General features: G+C 41.8%; 1 protein-coding gene across 2 annotated transcripts in view; it reads left to right on the top strand.

Moving 5' to 3' along the window:
* Positions 1-263: 263 nt before the first annotated feature.
* Positions 264-27,445, top strand: part of PCSK2 (proprotein convertase subtilisin/kexin type 2) — a 102,982-nt gene continuing 75,800 nt past the window's right edge. Inside the window, exons 1-2 of one of the 2 annotated variants that reach the window (XM_058019423.1) lie at positions 264-750; positions 20,383-20,487. In XM_058019423.1, coding sequence (XP_057875406.1) covers positions 571-750; positions 20,383-20,487 — 285 coding nt within the window. In that variant the 5' untranslated portion in view covers positions 264-570. The remainder of the gene's footprint in view (positions 751-20,382; positions 20,488-27,445) is intronic. The other variant, XM_058019422.1, reaches the window with a different exon arrangement.

Genomic DNA, 27,445 nt, shown 5'->3' with positions numbered 1-27,445 from the left:
GAAGCTGGGCGCCAGTCCCGGCGGGTGAGGGCCTTGCCAAAGTCTTTCTTTCTCCAGTCCCTGCGCGCGTATAGGCTCCCGGTTCGGAGCCTCCCCTCGGCCACCTTCCCGCTCAGCAGGAGCAGCTGGTTAAGTCCAGGCTCGGCTGGGCTCGGCTGGAGCTAGGAGGGGGCTAGCGTGCGCCGTGCGGGTGCAATCGGGGGACGCGGCTTTTCAGGGGCAGGACTGTGGAAGGTGGGAGTGAAGCGTGGGTGGGGTGCTGGGAAGGCGTGCCGACTGTTCCGGGAGCCGCGAGCTGGGAGGGAAGGGGGGCCGAGGCGATCCTCCCCTCCATGATTGGCAGCGCGGTGCGTCCCCCCCCTCCCCGCTCGGCTGATGCTGCCCCTCGGCCGCCGTGGAACGCGCATCCAGACCGCCTGGTCGGCTCTCTCCGCGCTGCTCTCCTCTTGCCTCTGCTGCGCTCATTTGTTTTAATTTTTTTTTCGTCCTCCTCCCTTCCCATCTTTTGGGCGCTTCCCCTCTCGCCCGCCCGCCCGGCGGGCTACCTCCGCGGGTGCGCAGCACGGGGCCATGCCTCCGGGGCCGCCGCTGCTTCGGGGCTCCCTCCTCCTCCTCTTTCTCCTGCACTTCCTTGGCCCCCCAGCCAGTGGTGCCGTCTACAGCAACCATTTCTTGGTGGAGCTGCACGACGGGGGCCAGGCAGAGGCCGAGCGGGTAGCGGCGGAGCACGGCTTCGGTGGGGTGCGGAAGGTAAGCCCCCCGCGCAGGGTCGGAGCTCTGTGGTGCCCTTCACGTTGGGCTCAGGGCATGCAGTGTCGTGCCGTGGGCATGCCGGCTGCGCAGGGGTGGCCCTGGCGCGGTTCTGGCCGCCCCTCACCTGCGGGAAGGGATTCCTGCTTCTCGAGAGGCTTTGAGGAATAGCGGTGCCAAGAGCAATTGCAAGTGCTCTTCGACATTGGCCCAGCAGGGTGGTTATCTTGGAGGGAGAGCGGAGTTTCCCACATGGTGACTCCGTGCCTTTTGACTTACTACGTAAACATCCTGCCATGGAGAAGCTCCCATACTGCGGGGCTGGGGCTGCCACCTGGGGCTTCGCGAACGCCCCTGGAAGGGCTCGGAGCACCTACGGGAAAAGGAAAGACTCATCTCCATGGAGAAGCCTGCACACAATTTTAATAGAATATTTCATAGGGGTTTTGACACTCAATTTTTGATGCTGGTGGGCTTCTTTATACTCCTGTTATTCTCCTAGAGAAATAGGATGACCCTATGATAAGTGTGAATGTTTTTCACTAAAAATGTAAGTTGGGAAACTTCAGTTGCCATTGGACGTTGTTTTTGCTCCTGAGGTTCTAGGAAATCAAGTGTAGCCAGAATGACAGGTCCCCTCCTTGCTCCTAGAGCATCCACCTCTGCTAGAAATCTCTTCCATTCAAGTAATAATTAGATCTCTAAATATTTTAGGGTGCAGTAAGACCTTGTGTGAAAACAGGGAGAGGCTGGTAGAGTGCCCTGGTTGTTACAATTCTTGGCACACTTGCTTAGAGGGATGCGAAAGGAAAGCGTGCTGTGAGTATTGCTGCTGCTTGTTTGGTTTTTTTATTTTCCTGGCAGTTATACAATGACAGCCTGGTCCTACATCCAAGGAAATGAATGATAATACCACCCTGAACTTGAATGAGTGAAATGGCTTTAAGCCTTGATTTAAAAATTAAAATTAAAAAAAACATATCAAGTGAGACTCCCTCCCTCAGGTTGCCTCGTTTCAACTCCAGTGGGAGCTTGTTAGAGAAATGAGGACAAGATTATTGTTGCTGTGACCACAGCTAATTCCTTCTCTGATAAGATGCTTTTGTTTTAGGCACACAGACTTGTGATAGTGACAGCTGCTGATCCATTTGGGAAAGGATTCATTGTGTGCATTAGGTTTTGTTATATGAGATTTAGATAGCTTTTTGGTTAACAGTTTTCCTTTTCTAGTCTCTTCCTGATTGTGCTCCCTTCATCCTCTCCTGGGGTTATCTGACTGATAAGGCCCTATGAGGATAGAAGGGTATGTTCCTGCCTAGATCAATTTGTCATGACTTTTGCTGGATGTTTTCAAATGATCCTGTGGTCCAAGTGGGGAAGAGACAGGAAGAGAAAGAGGATTTTGTAGGATGGAGAAATGCAGCTTCTGGACTGTTCGAATCCTCTACCATGCTTGTCCCCAGGATGCCTCAGCCCCATTAGGAGACATACAGCTTCTACATGGAAATAAGCCTTGTAGCTCACATGAGCTGGAGGGAAGTCCCTTGAGTGTGCAAGAGGAGAAAGAGTACCTGTTTTCCAGGACTCACTATGGGGACGCTGTGGACACGGGTGTCTCTGTCTCTAGGAATGAAGCCCAGCAAAGCCATAGTGTGGTGTATGTGTGTGCTCATGGCGTGGGGCAGCAGGTGATTGCAGTGGGTCCTGTACTCAGCACGTACTGTCTGAAGTTTTCTGGTTATACTATGCCAATCCCTGAAAAACCAGTAAGCTTGCCACCCCTCCTCCCCAGCTGTAAGAGGAAATAGCACTCTGCTTTCTGCAAGGCAGTAATTTTAGGGAAGGGGAAAAGTTGGTAGGGTTTGGGTGTGTTGGAGGATAATCCGTGAGAGGTTGATAGCAATCTCTATTCTTAACAGGGTTTGGGTAGTGATAATTGGCTGCCAGTAGAAGCATGTATCATTTATGCCAGTGGCTCTTCAGTTCTCTTCAGCTGAAGAATCTCCTCTCTGCTTTGCTATTGTCAGGCTTGTCTAGCAGTCTACAGTCTGCAGACAGCTTTCATGGTGATATTGACAGTGCAGGAAGTTGAACGTGGCCACATAGAGAAGTGCAGAGCTGTTAGTGGGAAGCTCTCGAGGGAAACTACTATGTGTAGATATGCTGTCTAATGAAATTTTCAAAAAATACCAGCACACCCCCCCACTCCCAAATTACATCACTAAGAGAAGTGGTCTTTTAGCTACTTCAATGACACATGCTGTTAGGATGATATATTGAGTTACTTACTTAAAACAAATCCAGTTAACTTTGCCCATATTGGAGAGGAGCCATGGTCTGAAAATAATCACCTTTGTTTCAGTGCAGTGTAGGAACACAAGAGCAGGTTCTTCTTTTTTAATGTATGTGAATTTAAGTTTCATATGAGAAAGATTCCTTTTGTGCCTTTAGGGTATCACAGATCTCTTTTAACATGATTTTATGGGAGCTGGTTTTTAAATTATGTATTTTTAGTGCATTTTTTTTCCCCCAATAACAAGGAATCTCTGAGCAAGTGCATACTACGTTTACTTAACAGCAGATTTCTGTAAAAATACATGAGAAAGCATTGCCTTTAAGATTAATATTAGGGACTGCATGATGTGCTTTCTAATTGATTCTTTGGCCATGCTCCCTACCATCATTTTGAAACCCCTACAAGATGTCAGGTAGGCTAAATGTGCTTTAAATTCATGCTTGATTAGTTGATTGAGAAGGGCTTGGTACTTAGATAAACAGGTGCTTTTGTTTAGGTCTAGGGTCCTAACGTGTCAAAAAGAGTAGTCAGTTTTTCTTTAATCTTCCCTGAATTAATCCTGAATACAGATGTCTTTCTAATGCTGATTGCGCTCTTTGATTCTTATTTTAATATTTGCGAATTTTCAGTCCATTTTTACCTGCTAAAATTGATTCTGTGTATTTCTGGTGAAAGAGATACTGTGATAAAACATACTCTTTCTTAAAATGGTTAGTCTTACTATCTCTGAGCATTCAGGAATTGTGAGAATGCCCCCCTAATATTGTAAGAACTGCAAAAAGAACAAGTTTTTTGTTTTGATTGATTCCCCCCCATTTGATTTATTTGCCTGTTGGTGTGGTTGTCACCAGAGTACGTTTCTTAATGCAGGCTGAAAAAAGCTGCTTTCTGATCTTGGCTTGCAATTTTCAATTAATTTCTAGCAAGGAGAGGTGGAAGATGTATTTAGAAAGGTCTTCTCTTTGGAGATAAGAGTTTAGGCATCTCTTTCCATTTCATCAACAACAGCGAGACTGAGAAAGTCCACAAAATGCCAACATAACTAAAAGGCTAAATATTTTACATTGGCGTTTTAACAGGGTTTTAAACAGCTAGTGGCCCCAGATTTTAAAATAAGAACTAAACATGGATTTGAAAACATGGAGAATTTTATGTTTATGCTGCCTAAAGCATTTTTACCTTGTATCACCTGATTCCTTATCCCTCTAAATCTTGCAAAACTCAGTCTTACCTGTCACAGCTGTGACTGCTTTGCTTGCTGTTTTTTGCTTAGGAGGCTGCTGGTTGAGGACCAGGCTTTGTGGAACCAACCAGTAATTTCTTGATTAAACACTGCAAGCGTTCAGGTTTTCTTGTTTTGCTTTTTTTTTCTCTTTTTTCTTTACCTTGCATAAATACAGACTTATCAAAAGCAAAACTTAACAGATAAAGAAGCTATATTTCTTACTGCAGCACAACCCACTTCCCTGCATTTAGGCAGGGAGCCTGTGAGGTGGGAGTTGATGTGGTGTAGAAGGCAGATCAAGAGGCAGAATAATGAGTTCACAGCCTTGAGAGCACTTTACTGGGATTTCTGTCCAAGATCCTGAACATTTCATCCTGGGAGGCACATACTAAAACCTTAATATGTCCTCCTGTGCAGATCAACCTCTAAATGTGGAAAATAGATGTTTGCTTCTTTTTTTTTTTTAATACTTTAATATTTTGTGTTTTGCCTTTGATGCGTAAACAGCTCCAGGAGCAACCACTAGCTAACCTGGAACAAACAAAAAAAAATAATTCCTGTTACTTAAATGTAATCAATTATGCACATGAAAGCTGTAAATTATCAAGAATATCTGTAAATCACAGACTCAAGCACATCCCTAACCCAGTTTCTGTAAAGCTCCTTCTCTACTAGAGACTCAGACTGTTTGCTGGTGGTGAGTGTTCTCTTTGAACTATGAAATAACTACCTTGTCAGATTTTACACTTGTTTGAGTGTAAAACAATAGGGTTAGTCTCCCCTACTGTAGATCCCCACTGTAACTGCTTCATTACTGTTTTGAATATGTGCTGTAGTTGTTTCTTAGCAAAACGTGCAGATTAAACCTTACCTTTACAGATTTTTGGTTTTTTTTTCCTGAACTACAGCTCAATAAACAGAGTTGTGGAATTCTCTCAGTTTATAAAGCTACCTGCATTTTTAATTTTATTTATTCCATATTGTTTGGACCCATTTGCAAAACAGAACATGTGGTAGAGACCCAGAAACTGCATCACAAGTGCAGTTCTTTTACACTTTTTTTTTGATGCTTCAGCCCAATGGGGAAATATGCAATTATTGGTTTTCATTTACAATATATTTAGTTTTGCCAGTGTCAAGGAGAAAACCTGTAGGAAGTGGACAGCATTCCCTGAATGCTGTGATCCCAGCATACCGGAACATGTTGTGTACTAATCGATCTCCTGCCATCTAGCCCAGAGTGCTGGGCATGCTTGGCATTTGTTTATTAGCAGGCAAATGGTCCCAGCAGACTGGGTCTGCTGCTTGTCTCCTTCAGAAAAGGACAAAGGTGTTTGAATTTTTGTTATCTTTTTGGAAATCCAACTGTTGTGTGAAGGTGAAAGATAGCCTTTTATCTTCTTCACATAACATGCCAGATGACAAGATATAAGTGTTGGGGAGGATGAAACAAGAAAGCCTTTTAAATATCACTGCCTGGCAAAAGATTTTGAGAATATAGAAACTATAAGCGAGATTGAAATGAAAGCAACCTTTGAGATACCTTAGTTGTGACCAGTTGAATGTAATCCCCCCTGGAGGAAACAATTCCCTCTGCAAGCAGGCAGGCCTAAGAGTCAGAGCAGGCCTTGCAGCTTGGCAGATGGGGCCCGAAGAATAAGATTTAGGGTTTAACACGTAAACATAGTATGGTAATGTAGTGAGTCTTATAGGTTGTGTGGAAATGTTATAAGATATGCATGCTGTAGTAGATTGGTTAATGAGAATCTGCATATTCAACACTAAAGATGATATATTGTGTTGTAATGGGAGCTTTGCTCTCCTTTCGCTCTTTTTTGGCGCTTTCTTATCTCTCTTCTCCCTTATCTCTTTGCTTGCTCTCGCGCTCCTCTTCATGCCCTTTTCTTTCTTTGTCTCTTTGTCTTCCCTCTGCACTTCTTCACCCCCTCCTTTCTACATGCTCTCTGCTCTTAAACCTTTGCCGTTGACTCTCTTACACTTTAAGCCTCTCTTCTCTCGGCCCTGCTCCGAGCTGCAGCTGGCAGCTCACAACAGGGCCCTGCACCCACGCCCTTTGTAATAAACTACAAGTTATACGACTTAGCTTCAAAGAGATCTCATCTCCGTCCGTCCCTACCGTGCGTGACCCCCGTCACACCTACAATAAGACCCTGCCAACTCTTAGGAAAACTTCTACTGCTGTAACTATACTGATGTGGTTAAAGTGGGGAAACAAACCCAATTGCACTGCTGTTGCTATCAGTGTAGGAGAACAATATTAGCAGAAATTTAATTTCCACTGGAGCTTTTAACAAGAAAACTGTGTTGATTTCAAACAAACAAACAAAGAAAACCAAGCAAAAGCAACAGCAACAGAAGAGCTTCTTGACTCCCTGGAATATCTATGCTGGTAATAGTTACTGCTTAGTGCAGCTAAATAGAAGTTTGCATATGACCCTTAACCTCATCCATCAATGGAGTTGTTAAATTAAAATTGAGACATGCAACTCAAGTTTCAAAGGCTTGTAATCAAGCAGTTGCAAAGTAGTTGCCAAAGCGTAGGTAGAGTTTATCTGGTAGATAGTTTCCATTAGTAAGTTCTGAGAAATGTCCATGCTCACAGAATATTCTGTGAACTGGAAATCAAGCCAAATTGTTAAAATTAATGATAAATTATGTCAGTTCTTACTAAAATATTATAGCTGAGAAACCCTTTTGTGCAGGTCCAGTCCACAGAATGGATGGGTAGTTTCTGTGAGAGCGGTAGTAGCAAATTCAGTGCTGTTAATAGATGTAAAATTTACCTTTGTCCTGCAATGTTATTCCAGTCATCAGAAACCCTGTTCTTCTTCTTTTTTTTTCTTTCAACTTTTTCAGATAATTAAATGGGTCAGGTCTCTACAGGATGCTGCTGCATGGCGGCTATAAATATTGCAGTGAGCAGCTCAACACTTCCATCCATCCATAGCCTCTGGTGGGAGGAAGCTGAACTGCTCGAGTATTTGTCAAAGTCTAGTGTATTGCTCTTGTAAACCAAGGCAAACTCTGCATTTAACTCTCAGGAGTTCATCGAAAAGGCAAACCCTGTGCTGCTGAAATGGAGATTTAATTTCAGCTCAGCAGGCTCAGGCCGTGTTTTGTGACAAAGCAGCATCCCAGAGAAAGCTGCATTTGGTGTGTACTGCATGAGGTTCTGAGTGGCCATGAAGCACAGTTTATCAAGCAGTGTGAAATACAGTTTGGTCATAGATTTATGACAGTAGCTCAGCAGTGTAACTCAGCTGCGCTGGCTCTGTTCAGCAAGTAGCAGGAGCTTGGACTTAAAAAAGAAATCACGAGCTTGGCCACTCTCTCCATTTATACACTGTGATATAAATAAATAAATTGGGTAGTAACAGCTCTTTCACAAGGAGTGAACTGGGACATTGTCCTATATTACCTACCTTCTTAAACAAGACTTCTGTGGAAATGTTACATTCTTAACTACTTTGTCCACAGAAAGCAAATGGTAATATTGACCTCAGTGTTTACATCAAACCAGTTGGCACATGTATCCCAGATACTCATGACTGAACTAAATTATTTGCTTACGAGATGAATAAGATGGCAATATGTCAGAGAAGTTTTAGCCAAAGAATCAACCTATGAAAACCTGAAACACAGCAAATATATATTTAAATATTATTATTATGTAGAGAAATTTGCTGTTTCAGATGATTGTTGGATACAAAACTAGAGCCAAAGAGGTAAGTCTTCCTTGTATGCATAGTAAAAGAGGTGGAATATAGCCTTCCCTTTCCTGATGACAAAGGATCCTTCTTTCCACCTACTCATTTTTTATGAAAAGCCAGTGAAACGGAGGAGTGTGATTCTGAAATGTGCTCTGTGGGTGAGTACTGCCTCTGTCACCTACTATGCAACACCAAGGGCAGCAAAAGCTTCTTTTTAAGGCTTTTAGCTGCAGCCAAATATGGTGAATTAGCTATAACCATGACAGTTGGATTCCCATCAGTCCCATGGGGACTTTATGCTTCCCTGTATCAATTAATTTTAGAACGGTATTTCAGTTGAACTTAGCTGTTCAGAAGTTACTTAGAGCCATTTGTAAAGTGGAACTGGCAGTTCAGAATTTGAGTGAAGTATTCAAAATCAGAACTGGAACACATTTACACATTTGGAAGAATTGGCTGCTAACATTGATGGAATGGTGGTTGTGGATTATGACATCATCATCTTGACAGCATTTCCACCTTTTAATTTTTATATTGCCATTTAAACCCCCAGACTTCACAGGCAAATGTACTTTTCATCTCTTAACTGTAAAACCATTCAATTTCTCCTACAATTAAGATATAGTTCAGAATAGAACCATGTCAGAAAAGCTAGTGGATATTTTTCATTCTTTTTATGAAGATTAAAACAGTGTGATTCTGTGAAATCCCTTTCCCCCCTTCTATCTGAATGGTTATTATTCATGTAAAATATATTATACCTTGCTAGAGAAACCAGTTTTTCAAGCTCTAAAGGATGAAAAATTTTCCTTTCCTACATTTTTCTTGCTTGACTAATGTCATAGGAGCAAGATAACATACAAGCACATACTGGACTGAAAACAATTTCTGCCAGCAATAGACTTCCATCATTTATTAATTGGCAGTAAAAGATTTAATTCACAGATGCTTGAAAGGTCAGTGAGGGAGGCCCTGGGAGGAAGGGTAAGGGGTGGTGTTGGGTGTTGCTGTGTTTGCTTTCCTTTCTCATCATTATTGCTAGGTATAAGTCATCCTTTTTTTTTTCTGTCTACCACAGAGCTCTTGATCCCATTCAGAGCAGGTGCTCCTTGTTGTGAAGTGACCATTATGCTTTTTTGTCAAGAGTCAACAGGAGCTCTCTCCAGGTTGTGGTTGTGTGAGTAAAGGATTTTCCTCTGACCTGATCTTGTGGTAGTGAGGCTAGTGTCTATGACTTCCTCCTAGCAGAATCAAGAAACTTTACAAAAATAAGGAAAACAGCAGTGTTCCAAAATGTTTTCTTTTCTTGGCTCTGCTGAAAATGTTGAGGCTCTGTTGAAATGTTCTTGAGGCTTCCTTCCCCTGCTTTTCTCAAGCATACTACCTTATGTTAAAAAAAAAAAAAAGAGAAACAATGTGACCCTCCTGTGCTTCTGTCCTTTAATGTTGCAGTTTTGTTTCTAACCCGTGGACTTCTCTCCCATGAAGCATATATTTTTGTGAAGGATCTGACTGCTTCTCTGGCAACTGGAAGACTTTTTCAGTGTGGTGCAATAACAGAAACCTCTTTGTGAAGAACTTGCTGTCTATTGGCTCTTCCTTGGCAGCCTAGCATTAAACAGACACGAAGTAAAAAGGAAAGAGTAAAGGTTTTGAATTGCAAGAGTGGTCAGATCTTGTTAAAGTGTCAGTAAGAGCTAGCATCTTTGCATTAGAGTAATTCACATAATCCGTGCCTTCTTGAATAACTCTTATCGGTAACCAACTAATTTTGCTCTGAGTTGTTCTTATCCGTCTACTTCGTTCAAGCTTAAGTTCCTGACTCTGCTTTTAGATGCTGCATGAGCTAAGCACTTGCACAAATGTTTATGTAGCCACTTGGTTACATGAATGTAGACTTAAAAATAATGCCCAAATGCCTTACTGGAAATCAGGATCTTAGTGTTTAGCAACGTCTTTTGCCTTCTTCATCGGTGAAGTTTAAGTACTGGCATTTTGTGTCTGGGGCATGCTGCATCTGAATGTTGTTATTTAAACAGCAAACTTTAGCTCATGGCTTTTATCTCTGTGTTTCTGAAGCTGATGTGACACCAGGCTCCTGTGTGACAATAGTAGTCAGCCTGCTTGGCTGCATGCTTAAAAGGAGAGATGGGTTGGCTGTAAATCAGGAGTGAGGCAAAGTGGCCTTTTATAAGCAGTGCTAATTGCTTCAGCAATATTGATCTATCTCAGAGGCATACCATAGCCATTTAAATTTGCAGAATCTAACTGAATCAAAATGTTTTTTATGAGTTTTTTCTAAGGAAGATCTACTGATAGGAAGAAGAGATTTCTGCTCAATATTGCTTAAATATATTACAACCTTTAACAAATATTTGTTATTAAAGAGGTGCCTGATTTCTCACAGATATATTACATGTGTAGATATACCCATTAATATATGTTTGCAATGGCACTTGGCATTTTACATTTAAGAGTTCCATATTACAGTCTGTAATGCTGTGCAAACATTAATTAAGTGAATCCTATCAATAAATAAAATAACTAAACTAGTACTTATAGGCATATGCCATTTTACATAGGAGGCAACTGAAACAAGAATGTTACTGCTCTAATTGCCTAAGATTCTCCTAATATAAGAAGATACTCATGTCCTTGGAAATTTAGTTCTGGCTCTGTCCTAGAGCAGAGTTGCTACCATGTTAAGCAAGAGCAGAGAGGGAAATAGCAAAGGAAATGGTCATGGATTGAATGGTCTTGGAGAGAAGGTCGTTTGAGGTGTGTAAACTTACACACAATATTAGCATCTTGAGAGATGCTTTGAAAACACAGCAGAACATCAAAAAAGTGACAGGATACCTTGAGGTATGGCTCTGAGCAGGAGACAGGTACTTGGAGCCAAAATTTTATTCATCTTTGTTAATAAAATATAGAACTGGCAAAGCCACTTCTGGATTACCATCCTTTTTCCTCCCTTTATTCTTACAGCATGACTGCCTCAGACTAAATGAGTTATGGCTAATTAACTGGGTCAAGTACTGACTAATTGTCTCTAAAGAATGTCTGGAGTCTGATTTCTGTTTGTCTTCTCATTTTTGTTTGTTTAGGTTTGGGGGTGTGTGTGTTTGTTTATTCTATTTTGTTGTATTCCTTTGTTATTGTTTTGTTTTGTTTTCATTGGGTGGAAGTGTTTTTGTTTTGTTTTAATGGGATGGTAAAATTCTCCCAATTTGTGTAAAAAAAATTATGTGTAACACATACTTGCTTTAAGAAAATTTGATTGATTCACCTTCTCATGAAATCTTATTTACTTAATTATTCTAAATTACGTGTGTGTTGAGCTGATCTTTGTGTGGTTGTAATGGAATTGTGTAACTGAATGATTGGAGAGGTTTCCTCCTTTTCCCAGTGGTCGTTTGTTGCTGCTAAAAATAACAACACAGTTGGTAGATGCTCCCAGTGACTTTTTTGGTGCTGAACTCCAGAATTTTTTCTGGTTCCCAGGGCTTGACTGAGGTGCTCTTCTTGCTCACACACCCACAGCCACCCCATTTATGTACGAGGATATAATGATGATTGTTCAGCCTTTATTTCAGCCTGTCAGCCAAACAAAAATAATCACCTACTCCTGGTAATGACAATCTGGATTAACCCAGACAGTCCAATTTGAGGTCTAGTGTATAAACAACATTCTCCTCAAAATCTGGGAGGTATCCTACTTACCACAGGGCATGTGGTAGACTTGATAATGGTGTTTACAGTTACTGGGGAGTAACAGATAAAACTCGATAAACTGCACAGATCCATTCCTATAAATTAGAATAGCCATTTTTAAAGTGTCAAATGACTTCTTCAGTTCACTGATAAAACTATCAGCAAATCCAGAGTATTGTCACTGATGTCTTGATGTGCTTGCAGGATGGAGCTCTTCAGTGACAAACGTAACAATGATACAGATCAGTAAAACCTTACACCTGTGTGATTCATTCAATTGCAGATCAAATTCCTAGTATCACAAACTTGTAACCAAACCTATGGAGCAGTGTTTTGTAAGTGCTTGGAAACACTGGGTGGGGTAATCGAACAACAAAACTGATGAGAAAATGACAGTAGCCATTGAACATCAGAATTGATTTACCTGAACAGCAGTGCTTCTCTTACAGACTTCAGAGTGGAAGAGCTCCTGGGGCTCAGCTCTGCTTGTATTCTAGCATGGCCATCTCAGAGAAGTGAGGTGGATCATGCTTTGAAAGGGCCTCTTTTTTTTTTTTTTTTGCCATGAATTGTGCGGGGCATTCAGATGAATTCCATGTGGACAGATTTGACATGTAATTGTAAACGCAGTCCACAACTGGTTAAGTTTCTTCCATTTACTTGTTTTTTATTAAACACCTCATGTCCAGCTATTGAGGAGACTGTTTAACCTTGTTCTTGCTGCATGCAAGAGGGATTAGACAAAAGGCTTTGTTTTATCCTTTTGAATAAAATAAAATCATAAGGTACATATTCTACAAATTCTTTGGACATCACTTTTGACTTTACACTGTTTCTAGAGGAGAAAATATTTTGCTGTGGAGATGAGGAAACCTTTGAGAAACCATTGGAAATGACTTCTACTGGCTTGAGAGGATGTAATAGAACTTTCTAAGCAGTGTTGCTGTGTTCTTACAGAATACCCACTATTCTAAATAACACTAGCAGGTGGCCTTGTTATCATGTGTGTTAAAATATTACCATTGAATTTTGTATCTGTCTAGTTAGTCTTGGTCCCTTCTTATTCCCACCACCAGTTGCTGATTCCTTTAAAAGATGGTTGGATATTTATATGAAACAGAGCTGAAAACACATGAAAATGTCTAAGACAAGCATTTATGAATTAATTTGTAAGAGAAATTTTCACTTTGTGTTACTAAATTGATTTCACAAGGATGATCTTATGATGTTTTCATATGAAATGTACCTTCTGGGAGTGTTGAAGCTATGGCTATAACACCTCCACCTGCCGGATTTGCCGAGAGAAGCAGATTAGACTTTGGTGGAGGCAGCTGGCTAGGACACAGGTACAAGGAGAACTGAGCTGGAAGACTGAATCATAGCACTCGCACCTGGGCCTGACTGTGCCAGTCCTTGGGGCTGTTTGGAGCTTGTGCAGAACTCTGGTTACAATGGAAATCCTTATTTTGTGCCTTCAGCACAATTATAGCACACAAATGAGCAAGTATGAATCCTTGCCTGGGGCCATGGGGACACAGTAGACTGGATTTAATGTTGGGTGATCTCTGCTGCAGCTTTAGTCTTCTGTGCTATTTCACATTTCTCTACCAATGTTTGAATTAATCCTTTCATGTTTGTGCTTTGTTCTGTGTCATTTCGGTGCCTGAGGCCGCCTGTGTTTCTAGCTGGCTCTTCTCTTACATGGCCCTTATCCTTAAAGTGAGTGAGTGTTTTTGACTTCAGACTTAGCTCCCATTTATGTATTTAAAGGTGAAATGATTTCTAATGCTAGTTGGGGTGGGCAAAAATTAGAGCAAGAGAGTTTAAAAATTATAATTGAATATTTATAAGCATCCTCAGTTCTTGGTGAAACTGGGATGAAAAGGTTTCAAAAAGGTTTCTAATTTCTGCTATGAGGTACTTTCTTGTGCTTCACTTACAATGGTAACTGAAGGTGTGAGGCCTGTGGGGCCCGCAAAGGCTCCAAATACATTTATTTGTACTGGGTTTAGGTCATATTTTCTGTTGGTTTTTTTACTGAGCAGTAATGGGATGAAGGAGCTCATCTATGCCAGTTTATGATTCCTTTCAAAGTCAGGAGGGATAAGCTTGGGCAGTGCTTGGACTCTATGGGGAGAAATGTTTTGTGTAATACTTCTTTAAAAAAAGAAAAATATTAAATTATTATTTGGGGGATGGGTATATATTTTTTTCCTTTAGCACCAGTGTTTGGACTCTCACATCCATGGCCACATATTCATACTAAGGCTGGCAAGGAGCTCTGAGGAGGGTCTGTGTCCACCTGGCTGAGTTAGTGCTTTCTGTGAATGCCATTCACTGACAGATCCATTTATGCTGATTTTGGTGACCAAAGAAGGTGATAACTTGCTATAAATTGCCCTTCTTGTATTTATAAATTATTTTGCTCAAAAGAAAGTTGTTGCAGACGATTGTCCCCATTAGTAATTTGGGAGAGGAACCTTAACAAAAGATTAAAGTAAACTGATTTTAGAATATTACAGTATTGGGGAGAAATCATTGGAAATTATGCACGTAAGTTAGCAGAGTGCTGTAGGTATTCTGCATTAGTGTGAAAGGCAGTATGGGAAGGTTGGGCAGAGGTAGTTCCCATTAAAATAAGAGGGGGCAATCCAGGTTGTTCCTAAGCTTTTTGTGGGCACCATAATGTATGTAGAGCTCTGTAGTGAGCCAGTAGAATGCAATGTTAAAGACAAGGAGCCAGTAAAATTTTAAATTAAAGATAAGCCTTGGAACCAATGTTCATCTTTTATTTTGTATTCTATATGACCTCTTAAAACTAGTTGACAGACAGTGACTGCTGGACCTCTCCCTGAGAGCCAGATAAAATATTGATGCCACTGGCAGCTTAATTCGACTTGGGAATTTTCTTAAAAATTTATTGCTGCTTCATAATACCTTTGCTAGCTGGGCTTCTCTGGTCAGGAGATGCCGATGCTTGTTTTCTGCTCAAGGTGGTCTCACTTGCTGCAGTTTTAGAATGAGGAACAGTATCTGATTTTAGTCTTTCTGTGGCTTTTCTTTAAACTTCTGCACTGCTTTGCAGCTGATATTGATTTTCTTTGCTTTGTGGCAGGGAAAACTGCAACTGGTGTCACTGTGCATATTGTTCAAGGCAAGACTAAGAAAGAAGAGCAGTTTGATTTTGTCAGGTAGACAAGATGGGATGGGAGCCATCAGCTCTGGGGTACTGTCTCTATGTGCTGCCCCATCCTAGATCATCCTAGGTGTCTCTGAGAAACAGGCTACTTTATACCTGATTTTTCCTTCTCAGAGCAGTTGAGGGCTCAGCAGTGGACTGTCTTTTTCTCCCTTTTAGTACCAGGGAATGACATTTCTCAGGAGCAATGCTTGGGCCTGGCAGGGAAGAATTGTAGCTGCATGTTTACAGCACATCTTCCCAGTAGTGGCATCTAGGGCAGCACAGAGTCACTCCCTTTTCTTTCTGGGGAAAGACTTGTAAGGAGAAGAGTGCAAAATGGTTGAGAACCATGAATTTAACTTACTCATTTTTATTTCAGTAATAATTACACCTCAACCTCTGTAATTCAGCAGTAGCCTGAGGACAGCTAAGAAACCTCAGATGTATTAGTGCTAAAACTGTGGGCAGTTTGAAACTTGTCCTTCTTCTTTCTGTACCAAATGGTGCATCTTGGCAGTCTTCATAGAATCATGGATTGTTAAGGGTGGAAAAGACCCTAAGATCATCAAGTCTATTTTGATTTCAGTTAAGCCTCTTCCACTGAAAGAGTTTTACTTTGCTGCATTTAGTTGATCACTGAATTTTTAAAAGTTATTTTCTGGTCCACATCCTTCAGGAAGAGGGTTAAAGACATTTCATTTTTGCTCCAGAAAGTGTTATTAATAACCATAAGGAGGCTGCAAATATGAAGAAAAGAAGGAGACAGGTGCATATAAAATGTTTTGCTCTGTGTGCTGTTTTGTATTTGTGATTCTGGTTTTGCTCATATGCATTTTCCACCAGTACTGTTATACAAATATTGCAAGTAATGAAGTGCTTGTAATTCCTGAGATTCTGGCAGTTGTGCCTTGTAATGGACAATATTTATACATCAAGGCAATAACTAGGCCTATTTCTAAATAATCCTCCTCACTTGAATGTTAAAGTACTTTCTAGTAATTAGTTATCTTACTTAATTGCTAATTTTTTTTGAGGGCAGAAAGCATTGCTTTTGTCTTACAAAAAGGACCTGAGCCACGATGCTGAGTGCATTATTGTTCCATGGTACATGCTGAGCTTGCTGCTGCCAGAATAGTAATTTTACTCCATAACAATTCCAGCTTTACAGCTACAAGATTACAGAGCAGATACTGTTGATGACACTTCAAAGTCTTTATGTACAGGAGATCTGTCTTCATTTCAGTATTTGCACTGTTTGTTTGTGTTATATAGCATTATTTGCTCTTTGGCTATAGCTCCACATCAAAAGACATTTACTGGAGTAGGTGACAATGGGAATGTAAATCCTCCTGTGAGCTGGTTGTGTCCTCCATTTGGTTGGGACCCATAAGTTACTGGCCTGGTAGTAGGAGTCCCTCAGAATTGGAAGTTTGAATCATTCCTTGTATTCACAGATCTTAGTGGAAAATCCTCTTCAAAGCTTGACATTTTAGGCCCTTTCCCTGGTGTCTGATTTCTCCCAAATGTATGTTCATTGATTTCAAGGATTTACTGCAGGGTTTAGATTCTTCCTGAAAATTGCTTTGTTTCTGCTATTAATTATTCACAATCACCAGTGCTGGATCACAATTTTTCAGGTATTGGCTTACTGAGCTGCCTTCCTAGGTGTCTCACTCTGGGTTTAATTGCTCTTGTGTGAAAAAACCATGTGAATCGTAAAATATCCAAGTTCCTCAAAGATTACTGGGATAACTGTGGAAAGAGTGGAATAATCTTAGTCAATCTTATAACTTTGTCCATAAATCCAGTCATTGTTGTACTAATTGTAGTTGCTTATGGTCAAACTTGAATACACCAGCTTTAAAAGGTTACTATATGCAATATTGCTTCGTGCTAAGAAGTATTAGAGACTAACCTTATATGGAAAATAAATAGCAAATATCTGTTATTATATATTTCCAGATATGTTCAGAATTGCTTAGTCTAATCCTTAAAGGAAGAACATCAAGATCAATATTTGACTGGATTTGATTTTAATGGTTGATACTAAAATGAAAGGAAGAAAAGTAGCTTGATTTAGTGGAGAGAATTAGAAGACTAATTGGGCCACAGACAGCAAAGGATGGTATTCAAGCTGTAACTTGTAATCTGCCTATTTTGATTGTTTTTCCCCTACATGTTTTTGAGGCATAGAGTAATGTATTAAGTGTGGGGGGAAGGGCCTTTTCCTGGAGAGCCAGAACTATTACCAAACTCTGGATTATGTAAATGCCTGATCACCCAGTTGATAAAGATGTCAGAGAGAAGTTTAAGTGTAAATCTGCTTTTTAAAACAGTTACCTAAACCCAGACAGAATTTGAACTTTCATAGCTGTCATGGTTTAGTCCTGGCACAGAGCCAGTGTCCCCATGAGAATACCTTCTCCCTGGTGTCTGCTGTGAAATGTGACCAGGAATAAGCAAAGTAGGCTCCAGCTTAGAAATAAAGAAAACTTTATTAACTAAACTACAAGAAAAAGAGGGAAAAAAACTATAAGGAGAAAAAAAATTAAAACCTTACAAAAAGCACTTTCCTCCTCCTCCCCACCAAAATTCCTAATGCAATACATTCTCCCAAATCACCAACTCTCAGTCCAGCACCACCCTTTAGAATACTCAATCCTCAGTTCATGAAGAGGAGAGGAGTCCTTCTTGCCCCATAGGCTTCCCCTGGAAACACGCTGAAACCTCGCGTGCTTCCATGTCACTCAGCACCGCCTGGAAAGTCCTTTTGCCATTGTGACATCTTCCTTCCATGCCCAGTGCTCTCATCACTGTGCAAGGACCAGAACTGCTTTTAGGGTTGTCTTTTAAGGATGCCTTGTCTCACTCCAAAAAAAAAGGCACAGTCTCTCCTTCGGGACATCTGTCCCTCCCAAATTTTTGCAACCCCTGGGGCCGAGGGGTACCCACACTGAACCCCCCCGGTTCTGAGGCACTGCCTCCCCCTAAATGCAGTCTCTGTGTCACAGGAAAAAAAAAATGGTTCCATCTATGGCCACACAAGAAAAGTCCAGCCAAAAGGCCACTCCATCATCTCTCCCCCCACTCAAGAGTCTTCTCCACTTCCCTCATGGCCCATCCCCTCTTATCTCATCTCTTATCTCTCTTCTCATTCAGCTCCAGGAGGATCAGCATTTGCAAGGTTTCTATCATGCAGGAAAAGGGTTAAAAATTTCAGTCTCTGCCTGTCCCAGAGCTCCTGCACTCCCACGCTGCTCTGGCCAGGCACCTTCTCGCCGCACTGCCCCCTTCTCCTCCTCGGCCAGCTGCTATCACATTCTGTCGCTGGCTCTCCCTCTCTCTCTCCTGGCGGGGAGGGGTGGTTGCCTGATGTCTCTTGGTGCTCTTCCACCCTTCCGTCCTCAAGGGCCTCCTCACCCCCCACCTCTGTCCAGGCCCAGGCCTACTGCAGGGCTGCCCTTCCCCTGCCCAGCAGCAGCAGCTGAACGGGGGAGGGAGATCCAACCTCTTTCCTGCAGAAGTCCCAAGAGAAACTCCCAGCGCCGAAGCTCTGGTTTTAAACCCTGTGTGTTCTCAGAGGTGTGTCCAAACCCCACTGGCCACATCAGGTGCCAATATCAAAATCGGAGCACCCATTGGTTTGACCACAGCATCCCAGAATTCCACCTCCTGGTCAAACCAGCACAATAGCTCTGACTCTGAGGATATGTACAAAGTGCAGGAGACTTTGGTGACCTTTACTGTGAGCTTTCATATTCTTCTTTCTCCTTCTGCCTCATCTGTTGTATTTTTCACAAGTGTGTGGAGCTGAAGCTAAATACTCTGATTATTCACCCAGAAAAGCTTTCCAGTCAGCCATGCAGATCAGCTCCAGGGAACAATAATGATTTTGATGAAATCTCCTTAACTTTTCATAAACACTTTAAAAGAGGTCTTTTTTATCGGAACAGAATGCTTTGATTTTTTTAAAAAGTTACTTCATGCTTATATATCATACAGAATGTAATTTTAACATGAAAATTAAATGCTTTCATTTCATTGATAGTAAATGTTTCCATTAACACAAAGAAGTACTTTGAAGAAAAAGAAAATCCAAACTTGCCTACTCATTTTTGGAATTACCAGATTTTAGACTTTCAGAATTCACCATCTTCTATTTCCACACTACTTTCCATGTATAGTAAATTATGTTTGTGGAAGTGTACCAGATATAGTGATAGATTGACTGAAACAGGAGGTAATTTCATAGAAGGTAATTTATATTTATGCACTGTATATATGTGTAAACAGGAACAGAACCTGTTTTATGGCTGCATGATGCCGCTACCTGTATTCAGCCCAGGTTTTCTCAACATTTTTTCTATCTAGACGTCATCTTTGGTATTTCAGTAAAGAACTTTGATCTCCTGCTAAGATGTTTATTTTATCAGGAAATACAGATAATAAAAAGGAAAGGAACAGGCTGTCATAGCTGTTCTAGAATATCTCTTTTAGAAAGATATTTTACAGGCAGGGTAGTCAAACCTTTGAAGTATTCATAGCATTAATGTGTAACTTCCTAACCATTTTTTCCAACTTTTACAAGGACTAGCTTAGTTTAAAAATGTGCAGTTAGTTGCTTAGATTTCAATGTTCAACTAGAATGTACTTAATAAGTTCAAATGGGGAAAGAACTGATCACTTGAGATTCAAGTGGAGCTTCCTAATTAAGTGCTGGAAATGCAATGTGTTCTCCTAACACTATGTCTTTTAGCCTTCTAAAAACTAAATGTCTGTGAGCCTTCCAGTTGCTCTCTGCCAGTCCTGAGAAGAGAAGTGCATTTAATGATGGGAAACCCTCCAGAGGTGTTTGCTTGCTCCTTAAATGTCTTGGACATTAAAGGTGCAGAACACTGTTCCCACCTGAGCACCGAGCTGTCTGTTTTCCTAATACACTTTGTGTGTTCCATTTCAGGGTGCTCAGAAGAAACTCCAAGTATCATATTTTTCTGAAAGTGGAAATCTCTTTGCTTTCTGCCTTCCATCTTATGGTGTCAGTTTGAGTATGTTACAGCAGCTCAGCAAAGCATTTATATAAGGCTCTCTTGGTGAGAGATGCTCTCTGGAGTTTCAAATCTTTTGCAATTAATTTTGTTCTTTTATTCTGGCTTTTTCAGGAAATAAGAAATGCTTCCTCTTGTGATCTGGGGCGTCTGTCAGAAATATTGACACTGTTGACCTTAAATGTAAGGTGGAAAGAGTACCAAGTGCATCCAAATGAAGTTATGCGCTGCAAACCTGTAGCAAACAACTTTAATGCTGCTGGGTGCACTTCTCAAAAATAACTTAAAAGTGGCATTCTCAAGTGATTTGGGCTCTTTGGTATTACTCTTCACAAGTCTTGTTGTAGATTCCTGAATCACTTCACAGGTAAAAGTTTTCTTGTCATTCTTATTAACAGCCAATAGCTCCATTATTTTTTTTTTCCTCTCTTCTTCCTCAGCTCCCTTTTTTAGAATCTGGATACTTCTTTTATCACAATGGTCTTGCTAAAGCCAGGAGAAGACGCAGCCTTCAACACAAAATTCGTCTGGAAAAGGACTCCAGGGTAAGTGTTTTTTCTTTGTTACACAGACCATTTTTTTATGTGATCAGGGTGATGATCAGATCTATGGCTATGATTATGGTTTTTTTCCCCCAATGCTTGTTTTAAGCTTGCTGACTTCTGTATGCATACACTTCCCAAATAGCCTCAGCTTTTATTTTTATTTCACTGTTAGAAGTAGTCATACGTTCTCTGAGATGTGTCCTCTCTCCAGTAAGACTCAGTGATGCCATAGTCTCCAGGACATCCCTGTGCACTCTGTAATGGGGGGAGAAGACATCTGAGGTATATCTCCTGGTTGTCCTCTCCACGAATCCTGCTACCCATGGGTTATTCAGCTCTGAATACCTTGTGGTATGAATGGTGGCACTTTCTTAGCAACTGCCATAGATTCCTTGCTTCTCAGAGAATAGTATAATACCAGTTACTAGGAGAGTGTAAGCTGTCAAACTTGAGTAGTTCTTTTAGAGGCTCTTGCTTGCAGTCTGTGAACGGTCTGCTTAGTTTTCAGAAGCATAAACCTCTCAGACAGGAAAAGGCGGTCCCTTTTGCAGAAAGCTATGAGCTGGCACTGACAAATTCTTTTTCCTTATATGCACTGGTTTGATTCTGGGCTGAAGTTGGACCAGGTAGCACAAAAAGTATATTTACTGCCCAAAGAAGGTAGGTCGGCCTAAGGAATGATATCCTGACAGCAAATAGATTATTTTTTAATCCTTCATTAAGATGTCAATTCACTGCACTGTGAAGAGTGGTGAAGAGTGTGAAACAATTTTATTCCAGACAGAATGTGATTGCCAGATTTGTGTTACTGGAACACCTGTGACAATGAAACACTTGAGAAGAAGAGGAAAATAGGTAAAATAAGATCATAATTGTTGTGACGCTAGAGCAAGAAAGATCTGATGAATTCCCAGCTTAACTTTCCTGCTTCTACAGAAATTTCAAGTGATTCCAGGTCCAATTAGGTTGCTCATGGGTTGTCACTTCTGTAGTTGAGAGCCATGTGAGGGAACCAGATTGGTTCCAGGTGCTGCCTGCTCCATTGCTCTATCCCAGAATGCTGATAGTTGGGTGCTCTAAGGGTACCTCTTCCTGGTCCCCTTCTCTAAAGAGAAACAGACAGATGAGGGATTACAAGGCAGAGACGTGTCAAACCTGCCTTGAACAGAAATTCACAGGCTTCCATTGTTTGGTTTACTAAGCAGAGATCAGAAAGTAAATCACTGTGGAAAATCTACAATTAGTGGATACTAAAGCAAATGTCCTGAGGTGTTTCCTGTCCCTGAGCCACCCAATCTTGTAAAGTCACTTATGAGAAAATGCATGAGGAAATTTAAGAGAAAAAGCACACAAGTCAGAGTATTGGAAAGTAGTGGCTGGGTACAGTCACTGTGCAGTCATTCCATATGCTCTTTGGAAATAAATATTTCTGTAAGTCTCTGAAAATTTTACAAATACCTATGATATTTGTAGGAAACCACCAATTCTCACTGCAGCCTAATGTCTGAGCGCTCCTGTACTAATTCCAGACTGGCTCTTGCATTGATACCTCTAGACTGAGTGTCTGCGCTGCTGTTAAGAGCAGCTTAAGTGAATCTGCCTTCTTGTTCAGAGGTGGTCCCTTTTGTAGTTATCTGATACTTGCAGTTTCTATACTTGCAGTTGGCTTGTCACATGCCGTGAAATCTCATTTTTCCTGATAATCTCTGCCTCATTGTGCTACTGCATGTCAGTGGCTCCCTCCTTTGATTTCAGGGAATAAAGCTGTGTTTAAATATCTGAGAATATCTGCAATATGAGGAAAAGGATGAGCCTGGGTGAATTCTGACTTCATGGTTTGCACTGGAAAATGGAAGGGGGATGAAGCAATGTTTCATCTCCATGTGTAAAATGACATTTTCTCATCTAGCCTGTCCTGAATAGTCCTTGAGCTCTTATGATACCATATAGGTCAGTTACTTTATGTAATACAGTTTGAGAGCAATTAAAAAAATTAGTCTTGTCTTCCTTCTTCTTTTCTATGTGAAGCCATAAAAATTCCTTTCAAATTTGTCTATAAATAGAAACATGACTTGTGTTGACAGTATTTAATTTCAAACTCTAAAAGCTATTTCTAAATGTAATGGCAGCTTTCTAGACCATTTACAATCAATTTTACTTAGCAACAAATGTCAGCACTGTCATGGTTAATATGTTAATGTGTGAAGCCAAGAATAAAATGTTCCTGTTTTCAGGCTAGCCAGGAAGAAAACTACCACCAAAAGGCTAGAAAAATCACTCAGGAACCGTTATGGTAAATGTTGCTGCAAAAAGTTGCTTGGTCCTACCCAAATGTGAGAAAGTGGACTGCACTTATTCTGTATACTTCTCACTTTTAAGGAGGTTACAATGCCCAGCTAATTTTAGGTACTAGCTGGAAAACAGCACAGATGTTCACTCATTTAATTAATGTTTTTTAATCAAGGAAGTCCCTTGAGGATCCATGTCAGCTTTTCAGGAGTCTAAGACAGATGTCGCAGCACTATGCAGACAGGTTACTGCATCATTTCCATGATCTGCATGTCTTTTAAAATGCTCAAAAATGCTTTGTTGTGTAAAATTTACTGTATATTTGAACCAAAATCTTTTGGAGCTATGCTACAAACATTACAGCAGTTGTGTGATAAACATCACTGCAGTCAAGGAGGTGGAAATGGAATGTTACTGAATTTCTAGAAGTCCAGCAAGAACTATTCTTTGTTTTGGAGAACCCTCTCAAATACAATGGTTTTAACATTATTTAATAGATTCATATTGCTGAAGCCTGGAGCAGTACTGGCAGTGGATGAAGGTACATGTAGTGTTGTCACATAGTGTGTTGTCCTATTGAACCGTTCAAGAAAAAAGTGCAGGTGCATGAGGCTTTTTGCTGTCAGTACTGTCCTTTCAGGGATCCTTACTGTCAAGGTGGCAAATTCCACAGTGAACTGAACTGCTTCAAATGGAAGCTCTTTTGTTTAAATTACATTATTTGAGGTATGGAAAACCTTCCAGGAGAGCTTTGCTTTGACTCTTTTGCATCATTTGTAAATTTCTGTGGTTTCCAGGTGCACTTCTATTTTGTTATTTTAGCTTACATACCTTTGGTGCCAAATGAATTGCAGGGAGGGGATATTCCCTTTACTATTTTTAGATCTTTAAGCTGGAATTCTTAATGAGCTAAGGCATTGCAGCAACATCTCCAGCATTCTTCACATGAAATTGCAATTTCATGTGCATTTATTTTTTTATTCCTTTAGCAGAAATGTCTCAGACCAAAAGGTCAGCTATTAGACTTTTTTGTCCTTGGAAGACTTCATTTAAGGGGCTGCTCTACTTTTCCCTGGAGCTGCAGACAGGAAAGTAGCCCTTGCCATGATCCATGCACACACACAGCTGGGAGGTGGTGACAGCAAGGATAAAGGCCCTCGGTGGAAAAGCTGTGAGGAGCCAGAGTAGTATGGGACCAGGCATCAGTGTGAATGTGAAGAGAGAATAAGTGGGAGAGGCTGGAACAAAAGCCCAGAGTCAGTGAGATGGTTGAGTGATCTGGGAGTGGAGGAGTCCATGAGCTGAGTGGGACATGGAGGAGCATGTACTGGCTGCAGAGACTGGAAACAAGGTATCCACACTGATGTCAAAATCTGTAGCTTCCTAAGTTCAGGTCACAACACAGCCTCAGAGCAAGGGGACCTTTAGAGAGTCTTCCCTGTGAGTAAGGGGAAATACCAGCTTCTGTAAGACCAAACTTTGCTTTTAATAGTGAGGGCTAGGGGTATGTTTATCAATGTGATTGCCCTGGAAAGGTGAGTCAGAAATACGGAGATACTTCGTGTTGCCTTGTTTGTTAGTACAGTAGAGGCAGGGTGGGAAATTGAGTCTTCTCCTGCTCCACCACAGTTAAAGGAAAACAGAGCCATGGGATTTGCTTCTGTAGTGGCTGATGATGCCATGTGCATGCCAGTTCACTCTGTCATTCCCCTTCCCAGTGGGGCAGGGAATAGGAAACATAATGAAGGGTTCATGCATTGAGATATGGATTGGGAGAGATCATTCATCAAACATCATGGGCAATACAGGCTGTAGGTGGAGATATGAGTTGAATTTATTACACTAACCAAATCAGAGCAGGATTATGAGCCCTTAAGAACACCTTCCCCTCACCCCTCCCTCCTTCCCAGCTCTACCTTCTACTCCAGCAGTGCAGGAAGACGGTCACTGGTCAGTTTCACTGACCATAACCCCATTCCTGTGAATCACCTGTGGTTTCTTTGGTTGCTCAGGGGGGAATTGTTTCTCCATGCCACTTTAGGGGCCTTCCCACAGGAGACAGTTCTCCACAAACTTCCAGCCTGAGTCCATCTCATAAGCAGCTGCTGAAAACTGCTGCAGTGTGAGTCCATCCCATGGGCAGCAGTCCTCCCAAATCACTGCAGAGTGGGGTCACTCTTGCATGGTATGCAGTCCCTCAAGGACAGGCTGCTCTAGCGTGGTCTCCTCTCTCCATGGGCCTCTCACTGGGTCACAGCCTCTTCTCAGGCACTCCCAGCTCCTCCACAGGCTGCAGGTGGATCTCTGCATCCCCATGGATCTCCATGGGCTGCAGGGCGCAGCTGCCTCACCATGGTCTGAACCACAGGCTGCAGAGGAATCTCCCCAGCTCTAGTGCCTGGGGTACCTCCTGCCCTGCCTTCTCCACTGACCTTGGTGTTTGCAGAGTTTTTCCTCCCATATGTTCTCACCCCACTCTTTTCTGGCAATTGCAACTGCACAGTAACCTTTTTTTCTTTCTTCTTAATTGTGTTATCACAGAGGCATTACTACAGTTTCTGATTGTCCTAGGCTTGCCAGTGGCAAGTCTGTCTTTGGAGCTGCCAGGGCTTGTCTCTGCCAGACATGGTGGAAGCTTCTAGCAGCTTCTCACAGAAGCCAGCCCTGCAGCCGCACTGCTGCTAAAACCTGGCCATTCAAACCCAGTACAGTTTAATTGTTACTTTCAAAGCTGACTTACCTTCTGGTCTCCTGTATTATAAATACAGCTGTGGTCTCCTCTATATTATTATGTAAACATTTTAAAAAGTGGTCACATAAATAAAAGAAAAGAAAAAATTCATGGTAATTTTGTTACCTTTTTCATTAATAGTTCTGTATTTTTTGCTGTTGGTGATTATTTTCTGTTAAGAAATAGTCTTCCACGGAAGAGAATGGTTGAAACATAGTTTTTTCTCTCAAAGATTATTTTGGTTTTTCCAAGTTTTATATAAAACCATTTTCCTCCCACACAGTCACTTTTGCCACACAGCTGCCAAGATAAATCCTGCTCAGGAAAGAAGCTATAATATTGTCATGGTTTCACATTGACAGGAAGTATTTTTTTTTTTGGATATGCTCTGGTTACCAGTAGGTGCTCATATTTTAATATTGGCACCTGGTGTAGCCACAGAAGTTCGGACACACCTCTGAGAACACACAGGGATTGAAAACCAGAGCTGCACCCCTGGCAAGCTCTTTTGGGACTTCTGTGGGAAAGAGGTCGGATCTTGAGGATGGAAGGGTGGAGGAGCGCCAAGAGACATCGGGCAGCCCCCCCCCACCGCCAGGAGAGAGAAGGGAGAGCCAGCGACAGAATGTGATAGCAGCCGGCCAAGGAGGAGAAGGGGGCAGTGCGGCAAGAAGGTGCCCGACCAGAGCAGCGTGGGAATGCAGGAGCTCTGGGACAGGCAGAGACTGAAATTTTTAACCCTTTTCCTGCATGATAGAAACCTTGCAAAAATGCTGATCCTCCTGGAGCTGAATGAGAAGAGAGATAAGAGATGAGATAAGAGGGGATGGGCCATGAGGGAAGTGGAGAAGACTCTTGAGTGGGGGGAGAGATGATGGAGTGGCCTTTTGGCTGGACTTTTCTTGTGTGGCCATAGATGGAACCATTTTTTTTTTCCTGTGACACAGAGACTGCATTTAGGGGGAGGCAGTGCCTCAGAACCAGGGGGGGTTCAGTGTGGGTACCCCTCGGCCCCAGGGGTTGCAAAAATTTGGGAGGGACAGATGTCCCGAAGGAGAGACTGTGCCTTTTTTTTTGGAGTGAGACAAGGCATCCTTAAAAGACAACCCTAAAAGCAGCTCTGGTCCATGCACAGTGGATACAGAGCTTCTTCCAGGACTAGTTAACCAGGTGCCCATGGTTAGCAGTACTCCCAAACTGCTTGTCTCATGGGACAAGGAGAAGAAAGGGGTTGTAAATGCAGAGGGTTTAAGCTTTTAATTGAATAAATCAAAATCTTTAATCCCTTCCTTGTCTGAGATCCTTTATATGCCCCCTTAATGTGTCTGACTTGCACTGGGTTTAGTATTTTGCACTCAACAGTATTTGTATCACATGGTTTGTTCTGTTTTTCCCCAAAGCCCCTGTGGTGGTGGTCTCTCCTCAGGTTACTCCTCCCCTTGCCCTTCCTACCGCTTGTATCCCATTGGCTGTGGCTCCTCTCCTCCACCCCCCTTTGTCTGGGTTTAAAATCTCCCACCATCACACAGTCGACCTCTTTTTACCTCTCCCTGACCCTCTTAGAGGAGTTCCACAATAAATCATGGGATGGTCATCCCGAGGAGAAAGAGCGCCTCCCATCTTTTACTTTAGTCCTTGTGAGATTGAGTGGCGCCAGGGATCCAGAGCTAGCCAGATTGGACCCCAAAGGCCCCAGGATGAAATCTCCGAACTTATTTGTGATTGGACCCTTGCAACCTGTGAATGTAGAAGTGCCCTCTGCCCCACTCCCAGGCAGGGGTTGTCCAGTGCTGCCAGAGTTTAATATTTCATGCATGGCTCCTCTTTAACAGGGAGAAAGGGGGATGGATGACAGCTTGGAAAGAAGCAGCACAGCAGCCCTTAGCAATGGCAGCACAATGTATGTCAATCGTCAGGGCCTTTTCCAGGGCATTAGTG

Source organism: Melospiza georgiana, chromosome 3 (assembly GCF_028018845.1).
Source record: "Melospiza georgiana isolate bMelGeo1 chromosome 3, bMelGeo1.pri, whole genome shotgun sequence".
NCBI classification, from domain to species: Eukaryota; Metazoa; Chordata; class Aves; order Passeriformes; family Passerellidae; genus Melospiza; species Melospiza georgiana.
Note: the sequence above shows the minus strand (reverse complement) of the source record. Positions and strands in the feature narration are given on the sequence as shown.